This window comes from Wolffia australiana, chromosome 2 (genome assembly GCF_029677425.1).
Source record: "Wolffia australiana isolate 7733 chromosome 2, ASM2967742v1".
NCBI lineage: Eukaryota > Viridiplantae > Streptophyta > Magnoliopsida > Alismatales > Araceae > Wolffia > Wolffia australiana.
Window position 1 is genome coordinate 14035226 of NC_135836.1, and position 26461 is coordinate 14061686.

The window sequence follows — 26461 nt, forward strand, 5'->3', positions numbered from 1 at the left end:
AGCCCATAAATATAAGTCAAAGTCATAATTGATACGGGATTCCCTTATGCAATTGCATTAACCCCCCTGAAAGCAGGAAAAAGTCTGGTATTTATTAGCCTTAATCAGAGAGCATTAACTGCCTTTAATTAGAAGACATCTTTAATGGGGTTTCAAGTATAGTGTCGGAAATTCGTCCATAGACATCCGGACAAGACGGTTTTAGTCCACTCAGACAAAAAAAAGTGCCCCATCCGCACCCCTGCACTGATTCTGGACGTTGGATGGGACGATTTTCGTCCCATCCCGTCCATTTTCCACGTCCCAGATAATCTTCGCCTCGTCCCATCCATCATCCACGTCCTGACAATCTTCGTCCCGGACGTGACGGCGACGGGGTGCCCCAGAAATATTTTTTTTAATATTTCCAACGGCTGAGATTTCACCATGAGATGTGGCCATCTCGATTTCCTGGCATTTTGCACAGAAGTCCCTTTTTTTGCGCCCACAAACTTATGCTGCCTATAAATAATTGGAGATATACCCCTCCATTCAAGTAGTGTTTTATTCACGTCACTCTGGTGATCGTGTCACATTTCGTCATCCGTTCCGTCATGTCCGGGGCGTCACGTCATACGTGGGGTTCCCTATCCGGAACTATACTTTCAAGTGGGCGTGTGAGCGGGCTGATCCGTTAATGGGCCCAAGAAAATGGGAAATATTAAATGGGCCGTCGTCGTTTCATCAAGAACTGGTTTAAAAGAAGAGAAAGTTCCAAAAAAGGTTCAAAAGCCGAGAGAGAGGTTGTTGCTGCTGCGAATGGAGCGCTGCTGTTCGAAGATGCCCTTGCCAAGGCGAGATTGAGAGGTGGAGAGAAGGGGCGGCTTCCATCCGACGGCCGCCGACGACTCCGCGCTCGTCTTGGGCTGCATCCAACGCTTGAGAGCCAGCCCGCTTATCCTGATCTTCCCGTACGCTTCGTCTCCCTGGTATTGCAGCCCTAGTCTCCGCAGCAGTGATCCCACCGCTTGCCCGATCCTGCGCGAAAAAACCGATTTCTTTCATGGTAATCATCGTCGGAATCGTCATCGTAATCATCATGTTAGTCATCATGGTAATCATCATCGTAATTATACATCATCGTAATCATCATGGTAATCGCCATCATAATCATCATGGCTATCGTCATCGTAATTATCATGGAAGTCATCATTGTAGCCATCATGGTAATCATCATGATTATCGTATCTATTTTTATCGGTTTCTGGGCATTTGATGATTAGATTAGGGTTTGGGCTGGGGAAATGATGACGGAAAGGATGACGTAAACGGATGGAACGAGGGATTCTGAGGTCAAGCCGGATGACGTGAAGTCATTAGGGTTGGCTCGTTTGGATGATTGTCACCGTTATCGCCTACGAGGGGCAATTACGTTGACGTTGACGTTGACGCAATGTTTAATGGGTGTCGAAGAGTAGATCAGATGAATTTGATATGAGATTAAATAGAAAAAAGATGTGCATAATCGCCGTACCTTCCAGCTACGGCGACGGTCTTCTCTCCGTGTATGGAGATAACCTTGGTTTTCTCTGTTGCTAGCAGAATCGTCACGTTCGGTAACTTAGCTCCTGCGAATTTAAAACAAAATCAACTGATGAATCATGTCGAATTTCTAGATTCATTTTAGTGTTCGTTTAATTTTTATTTACTGGTGTTCACTATATTATCAAATTTCATGTCTTTGTTATCAAATGTAATATGGCTTGCGAAATTCAAACAAAAATAAGCTACCCTCGGATAAAATAATGAACACCAGTAAATGAAAATTAAACAAAATCAGCTAATGAATCATGTCGAATTTCTAGATTCATTTTAGTGTTCGTTTAATTTTTATTTACTGGTGTTCACTATATTATCAAATTTCATGTCTTCGTTATCGAATATAATCTGGCTTGCGAAACTCAAACAAAAAACACTACCCTCTGACCAATAAAATAAAAATATAGTGTTCGTTTTATTTTTCATTACTTGTGTTTAATTTTTCATTGCGAACTGCAGATAATGTCTTTGTTATTCTTGTTTTACCTGCTGCAAGACGATGCCTCAGAGTCTTGAGAACAGTTAAAACGTACACCTGATGCAACCGAAATTGTTTTGTTTGCGTCAGTTCAACGGTAGAGATTGAAGGGCTGGGCTGGATCATACCTCAACGGTGTGGATCTGCAGCTTCCTCGCATCGACAAGTAGAGGACCCTCCTTGAAAGTTAGGCATGGAACCACACCAAGAGAAGACGCCTCCTGATTTTGAACATCCAGTTGCGATCAAGATCAAGAGTGATGCAGATAGAGAGCGATTGACGTAGATATGACGACTATTTAAAAAAAAGAATAAGGAAGACCACCCAAGAGTGGTGATCAACCTGATAGAGATGGCCATTGTGATAATGATGGAGATGGAGATTGTGATAGCGATTGAAATGGAGATAGAGAAGGCAATCGTGGTAACAATTGAGATGGAGATAGAGATAATAGAAATAGAGACAGAGACAGAGATAGAGATAGAGATAGAGATAACAGAAATAGAGACAGAGACAGAGATAAAAGAAATAGAGACAGAGACAGAGATAGAGATAGAGATAGAGATAACAGAAATAGAGATAGAGATAATAGAAATAGAAACAGAGACAGAGACAGAGATAGAGATAGAGATAGAGACAGCGATAGCGATAGAGATAGAGACAGAGATAGAGATAGAGATAGAGATAGAGATACAGACAGAGATAGAGATAGAGATAGAGATACAGACAGAGACAGAGATAGAGATGGAGATGGAGATAGAGATAGAGATAGAGATAGAGATAGATGGAGATGGAGCAAGAGGTAGAGGTAGAGGTAGAGATACAGATACAGATACAGATACAGAAGGAGATGGAGATGGAGATAGATATAGAGATAGAACCAGAGGTAGAGGAAGAGGTAGGGTTGGAGTTGGAGGTGGAGGTAGAGGTGGGGTTGGAGAGCCAGGTAGAGGTAGAGGGTAGATCAGGATATGGATAGAGATCAATATTGAGATCAAGATATTGATTGAGATAGACATTGAGATATAGATAAAGGTCAGGATTGATAGAGATATAGATCAATATTGAGATAGAGATATAGATCGAGATGGAGATAGAGAGAGACCTCTAAAATGGAGAACGAGCGAGAATCGTACTCTCCAAACCCGTCAAGAAGAGAGACAAGTTTGGACGGCTTGGGGGCGTCGGTGATGTGGTCTAGAGTCTCCACAAATCTGCTTCTCCAAGAAAGTTCTCTTGGAAACTGCAAACAGCCCAACACTTGACAGAAAACCTCAATTGTGGGTGTAACCCCGGCAGCTATTGTTTCCCTGTAGGTCATAATCGCCCAAGTCGTCCTGAAAATTTTCAACTTTCCGTTTAAACCCACTTTTACTTCGATGATACTTCCATAAAAGTCTTAAACTCACTTTACAATGACTCCTAATGTTAGATGATACCCGTAAAAAATGTCCTAAACATTCTTTGAAGGATATCATCATTTCGACTTCTGTATTTTAATCAAGTGGGGATTTAGATGCTAAACACAAGAAAGCATCAATAATCTATAAATCAGTCCTTTGATTGAACGATGTAGTCGCTACTATTAAGAATCAAAGATTAAGTGGCAGAAATTTGTACCATGTGCTATCGATCTGTGGCTTCCCAGAGGTTAAAGAGACTACAGGCTCCCCTAGCAAGCAGGCCTTTTGAAAACGCCGTAAACACAAACCTTGCAAGAAATCACAGAAATTAATGACAATGGATAATTACTCATAACGTTTTCAAGTATTTTAGTAAAGGTTCTTTTTTATGGAATGATATTAGTTGGGAATACTGATATTACCTTACTGAACCTCGGTAGGACAGAAAACCCTAAACAAGTAGTAATTTTGAACTTTTTTTTGCCATATTATTGAATTCATATATGGGATAAATCAGATTAATTAAGAATTGAATTTTCTGGGTTTATCATTATTTGTGAGTAATGTTCGTATCCACAACTCTTGAAGATGGTTATAGTCGTTATATTTACTGCTAGTAATTTTTCCTTCGAAAAAGTTCTGCATCAGTCGAAGAAAAAAAAAAGACTTTCTTTGATATTTCATAAATTCTTACCTGTCAAGCACCGGCACATGATAAGATTGGGGCGGACACCATCAGTTTTTGCTTGAGAGAGGAGCTGGAAGCCCAGTTCTATCTCATCTTTCCTAGAATAAGTAATAAATAATTTTGAATGCGCGCATGTCAATGAATTAAATGGACAAAAATGCAATGATATCAAACGAGGATGGTACTTTTCACAGGCGACGATGAGGATTGAGTATGTAATGACATTTGGGCAAACACCAGCTTCTCTCAGTTCATTAAAAACCTCAACAGCCTTTTGGAGCTCGCCGCCGTCACCTACGTCACAATGATGAAGGATTAATGGCAATTACGCATTGGCATTAAACAATTGTACCTGTTATGACGAAGCGTGGGCCACTCATGTGTTACATTATATTAAGACAAAACTAACCATTAAACATATGTTGTATCTCATGTGTTTAAATACAACAGATTCATGAAACAGGAAGTTCTGTTCTCCTTGCCTTTAATGTCTCCCTGTCGGCTCCCGTCTGTTGGTGCCCTAAAAAGTACTTTGCCTCCTCCGTTCTTGCTGTCTGCGACACAGTAGAGACCCAGAATCATCTTCTTGCCACGGTATCAGAGCGCCTCAACCTTTGCTAGCTTCCCTCAGAGAGAACAGAGGTGGCAAAGTACTCTTTAGGGCACCAACAGGAGGGAACCAATAGGAAGACAAGACAAAGCAAGGAGAACAGTACTTTCTCTTTCATTGGGCTGGTGTATATATATACACACTAGGTATGACAGCTGTTTATCTGCTAGTTTCGTCTAAAGTACCAGAGCACACGAGTTATCTGTGCTAAGTCATAACACCAGAACTAAAAAAGTGTGAGATATGAATCGTCGTCACCCGAACTGGGAGACGAAACGGCGATGATGTCATAATGGCAAAAATGAATGAGAAGGACAAGGATGGAATATTGTAACAGATAAAGCATCATACCAATGGCTAGAAAATTCAGACTTACATAAGGATGTAACCAAGGCATTCAACGTAGACACTGTTGGAAGTATCTCATTAGCCATGATGAACTCATGGAGTTCCAGAGCTTTCTTCCAATTCTTTGCCTGAAATAATAAAGAGTTCGGAATGTGAATACCAAATCCCTCCCAATTGACTGTGGATACCGATTCAAACAAAATTCTGATTAAAAAAAGTGGAATAGTAAAAGAAAATGCAAAAGAAAAGGTACATACATTGCAACAAGCACCCATTAGTGAGCTGTAAGACATTGCACCGGGTTGGATTCCTCTGTTTCTCACGTTGGTCAGAATATCAAAGGCAACATCAACTTCACCGGCATGTCCAGCGACATTGATTAAGGTACTCAAGAACATCTGCATAGACAGGGCATCAACGACTCAATTATATCATTTTATTCAACTAAAAGACCCATGATATAGAATTGGATTACAAAATGAAAATTATGTGCATTTTGTACAAAATCATGTGTTATTTTTAGGCAGTAAACTTTGTATGTGGGCTTTCGTCCTTTACGCAATACGGAGTAGAAATTTCCCAAACATAATAGTAAATTATTAAACTTGGTGGTTACTACTTTGTCGGGTGTTGGCCCTCTTTCAATCATCTTTCAAAAAAAAAAAAATTATTCAAGCCGCAGAGGAAAGAACCAAGATACCTCATCAGGAAGAACACCATTTCTTGTCATGTCATCGTATACAGAAAGTGCAAAATTCAGGTCACCAGTCTTACAGCAAGTGCTAACAGCGATCGTGTAAACTTCAGCATCACCCTTTATGTTGTACTTTTGCAGCATTTTGTACACTTCTCGAGCACGGGAAGCCTGAGAAACAACAAAAAAAACTATGTAAATTGCATGAGGGCAAGCTTAATATGTCAATGAACTCAAATGATATTGTATTATCTCAACAGTTAAATTTTTTTTAAAAAAATTGATCTCAACAATTCATTTGTATCTTCCCATGTTCACATAAAATAAGTAAAAAAGGGGATAAAGCATGAACAAAATCATTGTTAGAGGAAAAATCAAATAAATAAACTATTGAATCGGGTTCCCTGGAAGCAGTCAGATGGAGCTAAGAACAAAACCAAAACCAATTACACTAGATTCTTCAATGCCTTGTTTATGGATCAGAAAATAAAATTACAATAATACCTATACCACACATAAATATCCTACCATAATCCAATTATCTAAGATGGTTTTAGTTATTGTCATCGTCATCCTCACCCATGGATGAAGAGTGGATCCTGACAATGAAGAATTCATCATTAACAGTTGGATGATGAGGACAATGATAATTATGAAGTTTTCAACAACATCACCATGATTTTCTTGTCAATGTCTTTGGCGAAGAGCGAGCACATACTGAAAATCTACCCTCATCTAGGGGATGGATGGCAAATTTGTCGGTGTCATCATCATCCATGCATGGCTTGAAGGAATGACGAAGACGACAACCAACTCGTCACCAACAGGCAAATGATGATGACGATGACAATGATGATTTGACATGATCATCATCCACTCGTAATTAAGAATCCAAGCACTAGTCTGAGAAAAAGAGGATTTTGGAGAGATACTGGGCCACATTCGGCTAGATATTGCATTTGTTCCTTGATTAGTAAACAAACAGGCGACACTTCAATGACATAAAATTGCCTAAGAAAAGCTTAAGAATAGATAAGAGCCGCATAAACTAAAGCAACCTAAGCTTGGTAAAGTTTCTTCCTTCTTTGATTTTTATTTCTTATTATTTTTCATCCTATGAATAAGGTTGCAGACTAATAGACTTGCCTGCTGTGAATTGGCACATGTTCTCATCAGTGCCCCAATAGTCACGTGATCAGGTATCATGGGAGTTGGCTCTGCTGTCATTTCGGCTAAGACATCAAAAGCTCGATCCACCGCTCCTGATTGGCCGCATGCATTGATGAGTGCGTTGAATATGACGCGATCAGGCTTCACTTTCTACTGCATTTTAGAATTTATTAAAACCCGAAAATTTGAAACATATTATATGATTTTTCACAAAATCCCAAGATAACATTGGAAAGGACTACGGGAATTTTTCTACCTTGGAACTCATAATGCCATATGCACCAAATGCCTTGGCTACTTGCCCTGCCCTTGCGCAACCATCGATCAGTGCACCGTACGTGTGAATGTTTGGCTCCACGCCAGCGTTGACCATTTCATGGAAAACCTAACAAAAATTTATATTTTTTTAAATTTCATCTCGTAAAACTGAAAGAAGCATACTCTATCATATTGCCAAAATCACGAAACAAAAAAAGGATCTGTTGAAACTCTCTCCCTTTAGCTTTTTCTGATTTCTGAAATAGTATATAATAATGCCAGTATCTTATTAACAGCTCGACTTGATTCAACCGGGCAGCAACACTGATAAAAAATCGTTTAGGAAAACATAAATAAAGGTTATTTTAATGAAGGTCAATATATCCTACCATTACAAATATCCTCTCTTTTACTAATCAAGAAACTCCGCTAGCATGAGCAGGAAAGAATGGTAAAACAATAATAATTCTAAATTGAGGTACAGCGCCCGTCAAAAAATTAAATAAAAAACTACTTCACTATCGCTAATTTTCTGCAAATATTACAGAAAGAAATTGACATACTTCAAACATAGCGTCCACTTTTCCACTTTTTCCACAGGTAGCTATCAGAGTTGTGTAGAGATAGCAATCGGGTCTTAGTCCCGCTTCTTTGACGAGAAGCAGAACTTGATAAGCACCTAAGAAAATAATTAAGATGATTAGATGGGATATATTGATATGGAAAGTACACTCTTAGAATTTGTAATAGATGAAAGTATTAAACATAATCAATGCTAACCATCAGAATCTTGTGAACTTGCGCAGACAGATAAAAGCATGTTAAAGGTGCTGAGTGATGGTTGTTTGATGAGCTTTGTAAAACGCAACGCCTCGGCAACAGCTCTCTGACTTTTGCATAACTTGAGGAACCGCGCATGATAGACCTGGAGCATTAATTCATGGAATCTCCATCACGGCTTGTAAGAAGGTGAGAATCTTTTGGGTATAATTAATCTTCATCATCGTTACTTTCTGCAGCTGAAGGGAGGACGATGCTTTCGTCATCATCCTCCTGGTGTAGATGAATGATGATGATGTTTTTGTCTCTCATCATCTGAGAGAGGTTATCAAGGGACGATGATAAGAGGTAACGACAAGATCCATCATCATCATCATCATCATCACCATCATTCAGGCAAGGACAAGAGACAATGAGGATGCTGATTTCTACAACTTCCTTGTCATCTTGTCATCCTGATTCATCATCTTTCTCTTGCCAACGGCGTTCAGGTATCTCATATTAAAGGGAAATAGTTACTTTGTTCATGTCCAAGACTCCTCTTTCCTCCATTAGTTCAAGCAAGTCCAAACAATCGTTCAACCTGGAAAAAAATGGAAAAAATGGTATATAGATGCCATTATGATTCAATAAACTATCGTAATGATTCACTAATGTGTACCTTTCTTCTCTGAGCAAACGATTGTACATTTTCAAAAGGGAAGACGGGTCGGCCAGATCTCTCGTCACTACTGTATCAGATTGAAGAGTTCTGGGCTTCTTTCCAGTGTAAATCCGAGGAATACTTCTTCTTGCTTGCAATTTCGAACTCTGAGCACTTGTAACATCTTTGCGGCTTGCCAAAGCGGTGGCCCCTTCTTAATCACCATAAAATAACACCAAGAATAAAAAATTCAAGCTCAAGATGATTGCAAGAACGCAGAGAAAGGACAACAAAAGTGGGGAAAAAGTAGCATGAAGGACGAAGAAAATCACAGAAGAACCAAATTAAACTTCAGCCGGCAAACTTTTGCAGTGAATTAACACCAGATAACAAAAAGGGTAATTTTTTCGACGCTCCCTTACTTCTGAAAGTGGGTCTATCCGCTCTGAAAACATCATCCAGACCCTCCGGAGAGTTCTGATAACGCCGATAAGAACGACATCGAGCTTCCTTGGGGTTTAAGCCATGAACCGGAGCAGAAGGTATACAACGGGGAGGCACAATTCCCTGCATCTCCTCTTCGAATTGACAATTCCGACGCCAAACCGGGCCAGAACACAGAAATCCGACCAAATATTGAAGAATTCTCGATGCCCAGTTCGTCGATTGCGCTGCCGAGGGGGAGCAATCGATAAGATAAACTCCCCCGACTGGGAGAGAAGCGCCACCACCCAGACGACGTGCGGATGTGAAGTTGGCCCACCTCTCACCTCACCCCCTTCTCATACTGCTCTATAGAAAATTGGAATCGCCAGCTTTTTAAATAAAAAGAGAATATATACATAGATACTTGTATACATATATTTATATATTTTGTGTCTCCCTTAGTCAAGGCCTCTTTGCGCACCCACTAGAGTATCCAAAGGTTTTCTCATGTGCACAAGTCTGCTTAGTAGACTTCAGGGAACGGCAAACATCATCCGTCACCGTGACGGAAACGTGACAGATGAAGTGACGGTGACGGTGACAGAATGGAGGGGTCGTGACGGTGATAGTGATGCGTGACGTGTGACGGGCTGTATATGACGGTGACATGAGAGTGACAGGATACCCCGGACGCGTGACGTGATGAAATGTCCATCATGGATGACAGCCGTGACGGATTTTTAATGCATTTTAATAATGAATTTATTGACAGAAAAGGTAAAACTTTTATTGTTTTATTAAATACATTTAAATAATTAATTTGTTGCCGGGAAATGTGTATTAAAATTTTCTTGATGAGGAAATTAAGGATTTAGTGACGCATTCTTTAGTAATTTCTACTTCTCTTTAGTAATTTACATCTGACAAATTAATAGAAAGCATGATGACGATCTCAATTACTTGGGGAATTAAATTTTGAAGCAAGATGAAGATTTATTTACTGATGCAGAACATGTCACCTCGTTCTTTTTGTGTCCTTGCTGTATGATTGGTGTTTCTTTCTAAATATCATCAAGCCAAATTCCAAAAACGAGATGAATAGCATAGTATTTCATTCTGATTAAGTCTTGCTATCTCTGATTGATCGTCCGTAAAACAATTGTTTTCCATTTTTTTTCTTGTTACAGGCTTTGCAGACTCCATTCAGGAGTTATCTCCGAGACATGCTGGCACTGGTCAGCTTTCTATTGACTGGTGTCTAATTTCTCTCTCTAATTTCAGGCATCTATTTTTTTTACTTGACCAGTATTTGTTCTTTGATTGGTCTGTTTCAGGTCAAGAAACAAAAAGCTGAGCATGAGGCTTTGGGCGCTCTTCCTCTCTATCAGCGTATGATCCCTTAAAAACTTTTCTCTCTTCGTCGCCGTTCTGAATAATACCAGAATTTTCTTGGGGTGGAAATTCCGTTATCACGCTTTTCCTTCTTGTTGTATTTTTACTCTTGATGTGGGCCAAGTTCAGATTTCAATCATGTGACTGGGTTAAGACTGATGAATTTTACACGTAAACGCTTTGTGGGATGTTCCATGAAATTGAAAACCGAAGGTTCCATTAAATAAAAATGAATACTTGAATGTCTGCTTCTGGTCAGGTTTACTATTGGGTCTATAAGATTAACAGTTTTCTTTATAAAATATCTCGTTATACTTTGAAGCTGGCATGATTTTGTAAACAAACAAACTTAGCTTGGACAGTGTGTTCCCGACTTCCGACTTCCGATCGAGTTCCGGGCTTCCGACTTCTACCTAAGGGGACTTCGACACAGAGAAGTAGAAATTACTTCTCCTCATTCGACTGTGCCGTTCCGACTTCCGACTTTCGGTCGAGTTTCGGGCTTCCGACTTTGACCTAAGGGGACTTCGATGCAGAGAAGTAGAAATTGCATTACTATGTTTATTAACATAGTAAAATAAAGAACATTATTTCCGTCATCGGTGACGGTGACGACGTCACGATGACGATGACGTGACGGAACAAGGAGCAAGGGATGCGTGGCAGGTACATGATGGAATTTTTTAGAATCCTCGAACGCGTGATGAGACAGTGACGTGACAAACATTTCAATCAGGCCACAGTTCGTCACGCATCTTCATCCCTCTCGTCGCGTCCCGGACGTGCCATTCCCTATTAGTAGTTAAGTTTGACCATTTAGATAATGGTAACTGATACTGGACTTACCTGGTAGTAAATGGCAGAGTTGGAACTCAGCTCTTTATCCTGCAATATAATAAATCGCATAGGCAGGGCAGTAAAGTAATTTGAATTAGAAGGGCATTCCTATCTTGTACTGGCAGCTCTTGGACTTTAGCAGGTTGGACTGCAGAGTCTTTGTTAAAGGTGATACACCCACTAATACAATTTCTTCTTGACCTCAGAACTAGGGTTTGACGGTCCCGGTCTTGTCCAGTTACGGTCCGGTTCCGGTCCAGTTGCGGTCCAGCCTTGTTCGGTCCCAGTCTGATCCGGTACGGGGGGTGGCGGAGGAGCACGGGGTTGGCGAAGGCGTTGTGCGTGCGGAGCAGCGGCGATGAGCGCTTGAGGCGAGTGATGGGGAGGGCGACGAGCAGGGGGATGGGGAGTGCGTGGGACAGGGTCCAGTCTGGTCCGGTTTTTGGCATGGACCTAAACCTTACGTGAAGTTCGTTCCAGTTTCGTTCTGGTCTTATTCGGTCTAGGTTCGGTCCGGTCTGACCGGTCCCTGGTCCAAAATGTCAAAGACTACTCAGAACCTACCCATTTTTCTACAAAAATCCATTTTTTTTTTTTTACATTCTAAAAATTGAGGAAATCTAAGTGTTAACCAAATAACAGATTCTAGAATACTTCATTGAGATTTTTATGTTTAACTAATATCACAGACTTCTTTTAGTAGTCTTTCTAGAGATTTATCATCGCCATGGCATATTCTCCCAATTGGGATTTTGAAGTGTCTGAGCTCCCATATCCAGCCAAGCAGATGAAGCGCCTAATCATTCGACAATCTTACAAGATCAATGGAGCGGGCTGGTTGAGAAGGACACCTAGGTATCTAGAATTAATTGTAGATGGATATATTTAGTTTCGGTATCGATGTTGGATATTGGTATCAGATATTTTTTTAGATTTTTTTAATGATGACAGATAATGATATTGAATTTTTATATTGGAGTCCATAAATGATGACATCTACTCTAGAAACAACTTATAAAAGGGCAAAAGGAAATAAAGAACCTGAAAAGAGAGTTCATTGAAAATCAATATCAGGGAAAACAATGTCACTATGCATAGATAAATTGTATAAAAATAAAACATAGGACGACCTAAAAATTAAAGTTCAAGATATTTCTTTGAAATACATTAATTTTTTAATGAATATAAAATTCAGGTAAATATTTAAATGGTTTTCTCAATCCTTAATCGACACTTTTTGACAATGGTCAACACACAATAAAACATGAGCACATAGGTGTATCTGCTTGTGCACCTCGAAATAAAAATATAGCATTTATTATAAACTTAATTTTGAAAATAAAATTTTCATACCTTCCTTTGTAGGTAGATAGTTAGAATTTAACAATATAGTCAACAGTCATGTCTTAAACCTAAGGTAAAATTTTCAAATGAGACAAAATGTATTTGGTCAGTAAAATAATATGGCCAATGAATATAAATATCATTTTATCTATATATTTTATTTAATTAAATGGGTTAATAAAATAAAATTGTGTTTACTTTTAAGTTGAATAAGGGAATATATTAAATTGATTTGATGTCATAAATTTACATGGAATTTATTAATGAAAAGTTAGTTAAAATTTTTTATTCATAATATTTTATTAAGTTTAAGAAATATGCAGTAAAATAATAATATGGAACTTTTGGAAGCCTGAAGAAAGAAGTCACTTTATGGAATCAGTATTTTATTTTTCAAAATTGACTTAATCAATAAAATCTATAAAAGACTGGTTCTGAAAAATATGATTACGTATGGACGAACAAGGGTCATCTCCAAAAGGAATGATTGTAAGGGAATTGATACAGTTTAAATGGTAAGTATATGGTAAGAAGATAAACAATATAAGATAAAGAAAAATGATGGGATGAAAAGATGATAATTGTATATATATGTAATCTTTAATATGTGTGTGTGTGTGTGTTTGTGTGTGTGTGTGTGTGTGTTTATACAAATGGAATAAGGGGGCACGATGGATGACCATGATGGGTGATATAAGTATGATGGATGGATGGATGGATATGGACGGATGGGTGTTGAGAAAAAGATGATAAAGTAAATGCTAACAACTCTTTGTAGACCCTTATATTCCTCCAAGAACAAGGCATTTGTGGCAGTGGAAGAGTCCATCTACTTTTCTATCTGGCCTACTAACTTTGATCGATGATTATTACAAAGAAAACATTATGGATCTCATAATGACTTTTTGAAAATCATTTCACTAATATAGGGTGCATTCCAAGATGATTGTTACATAATATTGGAGTCTATACATAGTATCAAGGGTATGGATGGATAAAGGGGAGAGAGACATTCTGAAGTTGGATCTATCCATAGTTATTAGATTCTGAAGTTGGATCATTCTCATATGTTATTTTATTTACAGCCTTGACAATCCACACATTGGATCACTAAGACATCCCAAATTTCCTGGATTTTCAAAATTAGGAAGTGATTTGTGGATTGCCAACAGTAAGCAATTCCTAATGTGACATATATAGCAGTATCAACATAAAGAAATAACATGTGTTGATTCCACATTTTATGTGTGACATGGCAATGCATTTTTTGAACAACACATCAATGCATATATCCATGCTCTTTGCATTTTACACATTATTTAAGATAATTTAAATTTTCAATTTATTTTGTGTTGCAATTTGTCCCTACTTTGCTATCACATTCATTGTTATCTTAATATCCAATTTTTCTCCATATATCACATGTCTGTGTGCATTAAAATGTAAGAAATTCCAACTCATAGTCAGTTCATTAAGGCATTGTGATTACCATCCAGTGTTTGCATCTTTTCAAAATGATTGGCACAGCCAATCATAAAAAAGAATCATGTTTGCTTATCATATGATAAATTGGATGGTTCCCTCGCTACCCACACCGTGTTGTGCGGCATGAAATTCTTTTTAATATCCCCCATCAGTTCCTCAAACGTATTCGGTGGTCAATATCCAGCCTCCAAACGTTGGCGCCACCACAACTTAGTGTCCTCTGAGACGAAGCAGCTGGCCTATAGGACCTTCTTCTCCGTCGGAGTGTTGTCAATCTCCAAGTACCTCTCACAATCATACAAGAAAGCCACGTCAACTCCATATGGGCGCCATTGAATTTTGGGGGTGGCGTCGTGATTCTTTCCCCGCCTTTGTCGGGTCGGGGTTTGGGGCCCCCAGCCCATTGTAGTTCCATTACTTCTAACTTAAGGGACACCATCATGTCTGCTAGCTCATGTACTGTGCCTTGTAGGCACTCTTCTCTTTGCATGAACTCAGTTCTCAGATCCTCGACGTTCGAGTATGTTTCATCCTTTCTGATGACCACCTGGGCCTTCAAACCCAAGACATCCTTGTGCAATAGGCAGAATTCCTGCCTATGTCATTTTGCCTTCAAGCGTCTCTCTTCTAGTGACTTGGAGTGCCTTGCCAACTCTATCTCTCGTCCAACTAGGTTCAGGAACACAGGCTGAAGAATCCCAACCTGGCTCTAATACCAATTTTTATGCGGTCAAATTCTGAGCTAGAAAAATTGCTCAAATCTGGCGCGTGCCTTGGTCTCTTACAGCGGAAGTCTTTTGCAATAGCTTAAGATCACATTGAAGGGGTTAGAGGAGAGGGTGGGGATGCAATCCCATCGTGGAATAGGGTCATTTCATTAATATCATCAAAGCGGTTACATTGCCATCATAGACATTACATGGGGGAACATGAGGGTTGATACTGAAGTAACGAGATGAGGTGCCACACGCCTTGGTGGTGGCGGTCATGCGCCTTGAGGCCTGTAGCCCCGCACGCGCCCGTCGGCCCTCCCACTACACGCGTGTCCTTGAGCCACGCCTCGCGCAGCGGTGGACATGGCGATGACACACGCCACCACAGCCTTGATTATCCCACACGACACTGGCGCCCGCGCTGACATCGATCGCATGGTCTGCTCAAATGTCAAAGGTGCTCGACGCCTCAAGCTGGGCGCTACGCGGCCAACGCAACTCGATGGGGAGCCACGCGCCCGCGCCGTCTTGATGCTCATTGTGTGCCAATGCGTTAGTGTCCTAGTGGGATGTCTCCCACCCCGCACCCCGCTTATGTGATGCGTGCGACACCCACACGCATTTGTGCAGATCCCCACACAACTCTGCGTGCCACGCCTCGGCACCGTCGCGTAGCTTGTGCGTTTTGCGTGCATGCGGTGATATAGCTTGCGCGCGCTCCTATTAACCCGCGCCCCCATCAAATGTGAGTCTTGCTCTGATCCATCGCGCAAAAGCACCGACGGGCACGTGCACCATCCATAGTGTATCACCACTACATCGGTGATGGCCTGAAAGAATAGGGTTGGGTGTCACCAACATTTGTGCATTGCAGTATCACACTAAATATGTCTTAGTCATTACAGATCGTGAGTCTAAGCACAAACATGCTCTCCCAATAAGCACGCAGGCCTCTGGGGCAGAAATGCTGCCTAGTTAGTGCCCTAACAGTTATTCATATCTATCACGAACCTAACCTTGGCAGTGGAAAAATCTTCAGAGGCACTAAAATAAACAATATAATGCCAAAAGGGAGGTTATGAGTGTACTAGTAGCGGCGTGGCACGGGTCGATGCATGATTTGGCAGCAATATAAGGTGACCAGCAAGTAGGGACGCAGTGGCGCAGGTAGGTGTAGTGGCATGATTAGGTGCGGTGGCATGATTAGGCACGACGGCGGGTGCAACAATGGGTGCGGCAGCATGCACAACAATGGGCATAGTGATGGACGCGACAATGGGCATGACGGTAGGATGTGGAAATGGGCATGTGCGCCAGCATAAAGACCGTAGGGCATGGAGGCGCATTGGGGGCAGGGTGTGGCGGCGCGGTGGTGCAGTGGTGCAGTGGCGGCGGCAGGGCATGATGACACGACAGAGTAGTAGCGATTGGTTGCAGTGGTGCGGCAGCCATGGGAGTGGCGGTCACGGGCATTAATGCCAGCAGGTGGCGTCAGCTAGAGCTCTTGCGAATGCAGCAAGGGTTTCCGATGACTCAAGGCTTGGTTTTTTTTCAGGTTTCAAATTTGCAGTGGCATTTGGGTTACTGTATGGAAAATAAAAAATAACTAAGTAATTACATTAAACTTTAAGGAAATAAGGCAAAAGATCACATTTTGTCAAAATTCTTCTCTCTCCACCGATGGGTGCCCCCCCCTCTTATAAGGGGTAAATATGGGCCTTTCCCCTTAGAAATAAAAGGGGAAGACCCAAGTAAGGGGGTCCTAGGGGCACCTAATAGGGGAGAGGCCCACAAACATGTCCACACACGGGCTCGCACATGCTCGCACACGGGCTCGCACATGCTCGCACACGGGCTCGCACACATAGGACCATACGGGGCCCAAACACTTGTGAATAGACACACGACACATACATATCCACACATACAAGGCCTAAGAAATAAGAAAGATAAAAAAAAAATCAAACCTTCTGGGCATGTTGACTAGGATGAGTGCTTTGAAGGCCGGATTGCGAGTGTCATACCTCACTCGACGAACTGGTCGAGACAAGATCTTCGAAGCTGTATGGCCCCCCATCAAATGTGATAACCAGAGTAGAGCTATCTTTCTACATTATATATTTAGTTCCCAATAATAGATTATTTAATAGAGCTTACATATAGAAGATAAAGTTAGCTTTTTGTATTTTTTTGAAGAAGGTAACCTTAGATATCCACAAAGTTAAATAAAAAAGTTTGAAGCCCAATTCTTGGAGAAACATATAATATTCATTCCATTCTTGAAGGTCTTTTGAATGAAGGGCAAAATCATGAATTTTGAACTTCAACATTAAATTGGTTATAACTTTAATAAAGGATATTATGTAGACTTCAAGCCAATCACACATCAATGTCACATTTAAGTTCATTTAGTTATTTTTTATGCGTTATGATTTGTGTGTGATGTTTATAATGAAGCCACTAAGTACATGCAATGACTTATTGAATTATGATCTAGTAAAATGATAAATATGTATTCTAAATATTCCTATTCAAAGGATAATCAAGACAAACATCAAAGTATTCAGGGTGCGTAACACTATCAGATCCTAATTATATGGAAGTATGGCTGATCATGTGGCCATTATTCTAAAAATATCAACATGCTGGGGTGTTATTTGGGGAGAGGGTACACTGGATTCATCTGTATGAACCTCTGAATGATATTACACCTAACTGCCATTTGGATAGATTCATGTCGTGGAAATGTATGCATGGTCCTAAGACTTGAGACATCAAATGCATATTCTAGATGGAAAATTATATTTTGATTTTAGCTTAAGGTCCCTAGTCATGGGACTCAAATTAGTCTAAATTGGATATAGAAAGAAGTACATGAAGGTGATTCAAATGACCAGATGGGATCATTCATCCTTAGTATTGGATGAGATTGTTTAGAGGAACATGATACATTAAGTCCCTGACCAAGGGAGTGGAGATATACAGAAGACATTGTAAAATGATATTCATTACACATCAATACTATATAGAATGACGGACTAGGGTTTGACCATACCCTAAGTCATTGGGGAACCTTGCATAGATGAAGACTATACAATGATGGTAAAGGTTCTATGCGAGAATTAGTTGTCTACTATGTATCTTTTATAGATCACATGGTGTACTTTAACATCCCATGGAATAGAAACTTAACCTATTGATTAGGTTAAATTGATAACTGATTCATTATTCTATACATCAAATTATTTAACTTAAATTATTCAGTAGACTCATACATGGGCCTAGAGGGGTCAAACACAATATCTATGGACTAAGGCAGATACTCTTTGATTTTTAAGGGTTTTTATCAAAATTTTTACAAGATATAAATAATAGGACAACCAATGTAAGCGCCCATGACAGAAGATCTGGGTGCCCCATCTTGTCTTCTCTTCTTCTCAAATCACTCCTCCCACATGTATGACTTGATGGTGAGAGTATCTAAAAGATGAGATCCAACATAAGGTAGTTACAGTAATCCCTTCTTGATGCTGAGATTATCTACAAGATGAGATCCAACATATGGTAGTTACAGTAATCCCTTATATAAAACAGGATAACTTAAATATTTATGATATATGCATGAGAGTATAGCTTTTTGGTGAGAATAATTCTTTACAGGATAGACTGCCCCTTGTTGCCATTGATAAGCCAAAAATAGGGGTGAAAATTACGCAAATTTTTTAGCCCTTGTCGTTGTGAATTTTTGGCTTATGCAATAAAATTTATAAAACTCTACTTAATATGTATAGTGATAAGTATGAGTGTCGTCCAAGGGAGGCAAGTAGGAATTTCAATTTGATTTTATTTTTGGTGTTTTAGATCCTAATTAGAGTGAATTTGATCTTCAATGAGGATCAAGTCACCCTAATTAGGTGAGAATTTAGAGAGGGGGGTAGAAGAGATGAGATGAAAAGAAGAAATGTGGGCTCTAGATTGAATTAATTGATCCAATTGGATGGATCAAAGAATTCAATTAGAGAGGTTGGAAGAAATTTTTGATTTAAGTTTTGGTTGGTTTTGAGAATTTGCTAAATCAGAAATAAAAGGGAAATCTTAATCTCCTAAGAATTAAAACTAAATTTTTAGAGTTTTCTTTTGGAATGCAATTGAATGCCAAGGTAAATCCTCAATTTCTCCTCTCAATCCTAATCAGGGCTTGTACATGCCGCTCAAGCCAAGCGATTTAGAAGTTCAGATCAGAATAGAGATGAAGAAACAAACAACTTAACCTAATTCATTCAAAATGCATAAAAGTTCAAATACAATAAAGGAAAAAAGTACCAGATAAATTGATCCAAGCTAGAGCTCCTCCCTGTCTTGCAGCTGTGATAGAGCACCATCCAGAATGAGCTCCCCTCTCGAAATTTAGCTTTTATACTTAGGTTATAGGGTAAAAATCACCATTTTACCCCGTTTAGTACTTAATATTTATCTATCAATGTAGGCTAGATCTGAATGATCTAACCGCACAGATAGAAATAGGGATCAAGACGAACAAATCCATAAAAAATCATCTCAATCGGACTTCAGGATCAAACGTTATTAATAAATCAATTTTAAACCAATTTAATCCATTGGATTTAAAATTGATTTATTTATTAGTTTCGTTTTTAAACACGCAATGACGTGTCGCTCTCTCATTGGCTGGCGCATTTTGAATCCTCCTTTTTGCAGAAAAGTCCTTAAAGCCTGGAATTGCTTTTGGACGCCGCCCAAAAGTAATTGCGTATATGCCCTGGCGCACTCTCTCTCCTCCGATTTCTCCTAAAACATTAAAAATATATATTAAAAATTGCAATAAAACCCTGAATGATTTTAAATAGGATCTTTACGCCTGCCGTGGCGACCGAGAGCTGTTTTCAGGGTCTTTTTGCAACGAAACGTTGTAAAAAGGCCCCGAAAAGTCTAGAAATTGCATAAATACATTTTTTTCTCTTATAAATATGCCCTTTTTTCATAGAATAAATGCATTTCTTCTTGAAATAAATCCCAGAAAATTCCTAAAAATTCGTAAAAAATTCTAGAAAATTCTAGAAAATTCCCTGATTAATTCCCATGTTGATAAATGTTGAAATAAACTTTTTAATGTGCCATTTTCATCCAAAAATAATTATTTCGAGCTTCAATAAATCCTTAAAAATTCATATAATTAACAGAAAATTAGGGAAAAATCAGAAATTACTTGGAAGCATTATTTTTGTGTAAATATATGATAACAACCCAAATTTAAGCATTTTAAATGCATAAATCATGCTAATAACATGAAATAAAGACCGAAATTAGGGTGTTATCAGCCATGATGAGCTTTGGTCCACAAGCCTTTTGAAGGGAGATGAATAATCACCATTTATGCTCACGTTGTGTCTGAATCATGTCCTATGGACTAGGTGAGAACAAATTCACTATATCTACTAGATTTTTTAAAGCGAGTATACTCCTCGCTTTACAACTGCTTTAGTCATCTGGCTTTGAATAAGGTTAGCTTTACAACCTTGAGGGAAAATCATAGTTTTTCATAAATCTTTAATTGCGATATTTTCAGTTTATAACCAGCATCATGAAGAGTAGAAATGTTTTATAGAAGTTGATTTGCTTTTGCAGTTTTTTAAAGAGTTTACATCAGTTGTGTTTTTCCATTATTAACTTCCCCAACTTGGTTTGTGCATTTTGCTTTCTTCACCAGGTTTTTTGTTGTTGGTTAGTTCCCTTATTTTATGTGTATATCTTCCTAAGGATGAATCTTATTTCTTGTGTTCTAGGATTATTCTGTTCGCAATTCTCATTTTTCCCCAAGTTAGGTATTGGTTTCCCCGTTCTCTTATCGCATGAACTAACCATAGCAACTATAGGAACAAGCTTGCACCATGATCATCACATAAAAATCTGGTGCATATCATTCTAGTCCATAGTTTTCCACAATCCAAAGGTGGAAACCAATAATTCCCACTAATCTCACTTCTATGTTCTTGTAAAGCTTACCCCTGATACTATTATATGAGGTTATTACCACAAAACGAATGTATGAAGTTGTATGTGTATAAATATCAACATTTTCTACTTGTAGTCTGTAAAATGAGATGTTTCTTTCTTAGCTATTTCAATCCTAGATAATGAATATTCAATAGACATAAGTAACATAGATGAACATAACATAAATTCATGTAGATGCACCTGATAGATGTATTGGGCTAGTTGCATGCTGGTTATCTTTGCTGATATGGTTATTTATGTGTTCCTTATTTTCCTTTTTGTCATTCCTATGTAACCTTCGATGGTGGCCATTTTATACACTCGATGTAGGGGATCCCCATCTCCAACCAATTAGCTCCTTCTTGCTTGAGGTAGTTTAGATATCTTGCAAAATTTTCATTTGCCTCTTGTATAATCACATGATTAGTTAAGGTGTCAACCACCGAATTGCATTCACAGAAGACATGTTTGATGCATAAAATTTTGGGGATATGCAAGACCAGTTTTTCCCACCAGGTTATTAGTTTCCAATTCTTATATGCATGAATATCGGTGATGTGACGGAAATCTTCCTAATCTTATTCAACCATAAGATTTGTTATCCTTATTTTATCGCAAATCACCCTCCCATCTAAAAGAGTGCAGGATTCAGCTACCATAGTTGTAACTGAATCATAAAAGTGGGCAAAAGAAAATATTATGTTATAATTCCAATCTCTTACTATTAATGAGTTATAGAGGCCTTGATCTAGATGAAGACGATGATTCCATGTAGTGGAAGACTCAAAATGGAATTGTAACTGCATTATTAAAATCATGAAACGAAGTACCTCGGCATGGATCGCATCTGTGATTCCTTTGATCCTCGAGCGAGTTGTGTGGAGCTGCTCATGTGTGCAGCTTCTAGAAGTATCTACATGGTCCTCATCACGTCAGATCTCCTCATTCTCATTGATGAGCGATGTTCAATCTCCGTCATCGTCGTTACACCATTTTGATTGCATCGGGAAGGGAGAGGAGTCATGGAGAGGAACAGGGAAATGTCCGTGAAAAATCCTGGCAGGTGAATTTTGTTCAGGGCCTTCCCCTTTTTATATTAAGTGGGTATATTTATAAAAACCCCCAAAACTTAAGTATATCTTCAGACATCCAAAGTACCATTTGTGTGTGACCCTTTAAGCCCATATATCAGTTTAGTAAATGACTGAAGTGACCCAATAAACTTTATTCGCCTTCCAAATTAATTAAATAAATCATCATATAAATTAATTAAAGTTGGATCGATTTAACCCAATTGATAGGTTGAGTTTCCAACACGTCGAGTTCCAAGCTACACCTCGTGCTCTATAAGATATAAAGGAGTGTATACCGACTGACTCATAGAACTTGTTCATAATCGCTTACCCTGTACATATAGTCCCTCATCTACTTGACGTTCCTAGGATGACTTAAGATATTTTCAACTATCAAACCCTAATCAGTCATCCTAGTTAGTATTGATGCGTCAAAAAATCATCAGAGAAATCTTTCCTAGATATTTCACTACCTTGGCCAAGGACTTAATCACATTCCTTTCCTTGAGTTGTCACCCCTTATATCGAGGGTGGACAATCCTATCTTGGACATTCAATCGTCTTCGTTAACTTCTTGATGCACCCAAACTAAGACTACTTAAAATCCCATGTTTAGGGACACATAGGTCATAGTCAAAGTACAACTTTACATCCACAAGACGTCTTTGGTGTCTCAATTCTAAGGAACACTTACACATCCACGACGTGAATCAACTTGAGTGACAATTTGGTAGAATACCATTCATGGATTTGTACGGGTCAATTTAGTGAACTCTTACCACTAAAGAGCACACACTATCTATCCTTAGTGTCTCCACACTAATGGCTATGGAGCTGGACATACTCATCATATGGTTGAGGTCAGATGGTGCAATTTTATCTGGATACTTAGATATCCTTCTCGAGTATCCTTCGAAAAAGAATATTTAGACAACAAACTTAAAGACTAGTGATCTCCGTGTTGTGATCTCATCATAATTCACTAACTCCGATAAAGTATTCATAAACATCATTATTTGCATCACATATGCACTATAATAAATATGTTTTATTAATAAATATGTACCAACATATGCAATGTGTGATTGGTTTGTCGTCCACATATATTTCCATCAAGTATATTCACCTTGATCTAATTCTTGGTTTTCCTTTGGCTGACCCATCGACATTTAGCTTATACAGGGGTATGGCGGGTGGCATCTAATTGAGTAATGAATATAAGCAGTATGACCAGGGTGAATATTCCAATTGAGTATCCCTTTAACTCACTCTAAGATGTGATTTTTTAGGTTTGATAATGTGCTACATTGGCTTAATGCATTTATGCAAACATTAGATAATGGACTAATATCCTCTATTGTCATTATCCCATTTTTGGATATTTTATTTTTCCAAATTTCTAAAGCAAGCATATGGAAGAATGCCATTGAATAATTATAACTTTAATATCTTTCATTTTCTAGAAAAAAAACTTTAATATCTTTCAATTTAGAAGGGAGAGTTCTGACCTGGTTTGGAGATCCCAAAGTTTGAGCATCCATTACCAGATCTGGCCTGCCATTTGCCTCTGAAAAAGAGATGATTTCCATCTTCCATATATAGTTTTCTTATACAACATAAGCACTTAGAAGCCATTTGAATACACAATTTCTTCAGAGATATGTCAACAGGTAATTTATTTTTCTGCAATATCCACATAATAAATTAAACCTTTGTAGGTATAATCATTTTCCAAAACATATGTGAAAGAGCATTTTTTGGTTTTTATCTTCAATGGCATGAGTAGTAATACTCCAGATGTGTGATAAATTTTCTAACCTAATTGTGTGCTAAATTTGCCATGAGTAGTAATACTCCAAATGGATCGATACTTATTGTCCGATAAAGTTATATTCCTGGCTCTAATAATTGTGATATTATTATCCGAACAACCCCACCTCCTAAGGTAACATTCCCGATCTTGTTCTTGAAGATTTTTAACAGTTAATCTTGACTCATGACATGTGATCCTCGCAATTTCTCCCAAGCATCCTAATCCTCTCCAAATTGTTCTCTAAACATTGATGTGTCCTTTCCCCACTTTCCATTGCAACACTTCAACCATTTCCCACCATTTAGTATTGGGATTTCAAATTCTTTGAGGCAATCTATGTCTTGAAAATTTCAAATTCCGGTCTCCATATTTGACTGAAATAATTTCGTCCAAAGGGTATTTTTGTGTTGAAATACCAAACTTGTTTCATACAAAGACATTTTCATTCTATACTAAAGATTTTTGATTCCTAATCAATCTTCATCCTTAGGAAAGCAAATGTTCTCCTAAGATGTCTGGTGTCGGACGTTGTCTAAGACGTTGTCCGGTCGACACCGAATATGATGGTTCGGTGCCAATGAAGGATGGTGGTATCAAACGTCGACGGTGTCGTCGTCCAACGGATAATCCTAACGGGTCAATGTAAGTACGATGCAAATATGAATGTCATATGTGTCATACGTGCAGGCTCTGACTCGAGGGAGGCACTGAGCTCCAAGCTTGGACGGGGTCGCCGGGTGACGGCGATGGTGACCTCTCGAACCTCTTCGGAGCAACGAAGCCATCTACAGCCGAACGGAATCTATCCGTAGAGCTCGCACGTAACTGACGTACTTGTCCTTACCAATAAGGCACTCAAATGTCGTAGTTTTCTCTCAATTTGTCTCTCTCACCTACCTAGCCCAAGCGCGGTGGAGTCGAGATGAACGAGTATTACAAACGATAATTAAACGAGCGGCGGGAGAGGACGACGTACCTCATCAGTGCGTGGCTCATCGTGCAGGACTTCATCAACGTCGGCAGTGATTCGGAGCGGGTGGGGCGGAGATTCGCCGGAGAGATCACGGCGGCTTGACGAGCACGGTGCTGGAGCTGTACGTAAAGGTCGGAGGAGAAGAGGAAGCGAGAGCAGCACGATCGCGGCTCCAGCCAGTAACTGGTCGTGATTCGTCGCATTTGTGGTGGACGCACAACGCCAACACGATGGACCGCTACGGCGAGCGAGCGGTAACGGGAAGGCTCGCCTCGGTGACGGAGTTCCCGTCCGATAATGCGAGGGCTGGCGGGGTGGTGTGGTCGACCGACAGTTCGTACGGCCCCGGGGAAGCTTAGCCCAATTGTACTGGGCAGTCCGGCATAGCGCGAGCAGGCTGGGATCGGCAGAAGTTGTTCAACGGCAAGGCTCAACAGGATAAATTCACTTCCCTTGGCGCTTGAAATCCATCGGCAGAAGGCCTCAACGGCGGACTCAATCACCAGGTGTTGGGCGTCTGAATTTCGTCAGCAGAAAAAGAATCACCGCGAGATTCAGGTCCCTGGCACCCGAATGTCGTCGGCAGAAGGACTCAACGGGCGTGAATCACCCCGGGACTGAATTCCGTTTGTAGAAAGGCTCACGTAGGAAGCAGTCACCTGGCGCTTGACCCCGTCGGCAGAGAGAATCCAACGGGATGCTCAGTCCCTCGGCGCCAGAACTTCTTAGGCGGAAAAATCCAACGGGGATCAATCACTTGAGCTTGAATTTCTCCGGTAGAGATGGAAGTCACCGTTCACAATTCCGTCGCTTGGCCGCCGAACGAGAGAAGCGGCGTCTGATTTCTCGACGTCGTTGACCCTACGGGATCGTAGAGGTTGGACGGTCTTGGACCGGCGGCGGGGCTAGGAGACGAGAAACCACGCCCCTAGGAGGACCTGCTGAACCCTGATCCCATCGATCTCTCTCTGATCTGAGGAGTTCCCGTTTCTCCAAGTGGATGGCCGTGATCCAACCGTCACTCGAATTTGATTGCCCAGCGAGGGGCCAATGCTTCCATCCAGTGTTTGAGAGGCAAGATGACCCGCTAACAAATCGCAATCACCTCCCAATCCTTCTCGATCTTCCTCTTCCCCTCCCCTTCTGAAATCTCTTCTCTGAAGAAGGGGGAGACCAGAAATTCAACAAACGAATTCCTTTCTTGTTCTTCCTGGTCTGCCTGTTGAGGGCGCCCCATCTTCCCTTATAAAGGGGGAAGGTCAAATGGGCCCTAACCGGGTCAACAAAAGGGGAGAAGGGTCCATTAAGGGGGCCATTATATAATGGGCCCCCTCATTACAAGATAAAGAGGGAAATTAAAAAATAAAATGAAAAGGAAAGAAAGAAACAAGGGCACAAGGGAGGGGGTCCAAAATGGCTAAGGGACCCCTCCCCAAGGACGACAAAACACGACACGGGCTTCGTCTAAGTGTGATGAAAACGGACGAATACGAAGATAGGAAAATGCAAAACATGAGAAAACAAGAATGATGAAAAACAAATGCGATAGTCGAGCATCTGTCACCCGGGTTTCAATGATGGTGGCCGGCGGCGTGGACAACGTCGTCGGTGATCCTTGATGGGGTGCGCCATCAATGTCCAATAGCACTATTTTTGGCCTTCCTTATTTGACCATAAAAATAGTGCAAAGAGTCTATTAATTGATAGAAAGAGTTTTTTTGGGAAGTCATAGAGAGATAAGG

At 39.9% G+C, this 26461-nt stretch overlaps 1 protein-coding gene and 3 long non-coding RNA genes across 5 annotated transcripts; 2 read left to right on the forward strand and 2 right to left on the reverse strand.

The window, feature by feature from the left end:
- Positions 1-669: 669 nt before the first annotated feature.
- On the reverse strand, positions 670-9434 carry MRL1 (Pentatricopeptide repeat (PPR) superfamily protein). 2 transcript variants are annotated; one of them, XM_078592198.1, is made up of 18 exons: positions 9074-9434; positions 8670-8862; positions 8528-8591; positions 8009-8153; positions 7792-7907; positions 7227-7355; positions 6947-7120; positions 5807-5971; positions 5364-5504; positions 5135-5234; positions 4334-4442; positions 4155-4246; positions 3678-3768; positions 3163-3394; positions 2185-2277; positions 2065-2113; positions 1514-1607; positions 670-1017 (listed from the first exon to the last, which is right to left on the reverse strand). In XM_078592198.1, exons 1-18 carry the CDS (start codon positions 9222-9224, stop codon positions 765-767), a joined length of 2391 nt encoding a protein of 796 aa, XP_078448324.1. In that variant the 5' UTR covers positions 9225-9434; the 3' UTR covers positions 670-764. The 2 variants fall into 2 exon arrangements, with proteins under 2 accessions (XP_078448324.1, XP_078448323.1); XM_078592197.1 differs by having other exon boundaries at positions 8670-8865; positions 9074-9433.
- On the forward strand, positions 903-2405 carry LOC144716921 (uncharacterized). Its single transcript, XR_013585020.1, has 2 exons — positions 903-1045; positions 2147-2405. It is a non-coding gene; the product is annotated as an uncharacterized LOC144716921 (long non-coding RNA).
- Positions 8100-10581, forward strand: LOC144716922 (uncharacterized). The gene is made up of 3 exons (XR_013585021.1): positions 8100-8197; positions 10265-10312; positions 10412-10581. It is a non-coding gene; the product is annotated as an uncharacterized LOC144716922 (long non-coding RNA).
- A 12778-nt stretch (positions 10582-23359) lies between these two features.
- Positions 23360-25933, reverse strand: LOC144716923 (uncharacterized). Its single transcript, XR_013585022.1, has 2 exons — positions 24723-25933; positions 23360-23500 (listed from the first exon to the last, which is right to left on the reverse strand). It is a non-coding gene; the product is annotated as an uncharacterized LOC144716923 (long non-coding RNA).
- Positions 25934-26461: the final 528 nt, after the last annotated feature.

Coding starts and splice junctions, on each gene's coding strand:
- MRL1 (XM_078592197.1), bottom strand. CDS start 9,224: ATGCAGGGAATTGTGCCTCCCCGTTGTATACCTTCTGCTCCGGTTCAT. Junction 8,592..8,669: donor CGTTTGCTCAGAGAAGAAAG/GTACACATTAGT, acceptor ATTTTTTTCCAG/GTTGAACGATTGTTTGGACT. Junction 1,608..2,064: donor GAGGCATCGTCTTGCAGCAG/GTAAAACAAGAA, acceptor TTAAATTCGCAG/GAGCTAAGTTACCGAACGTG.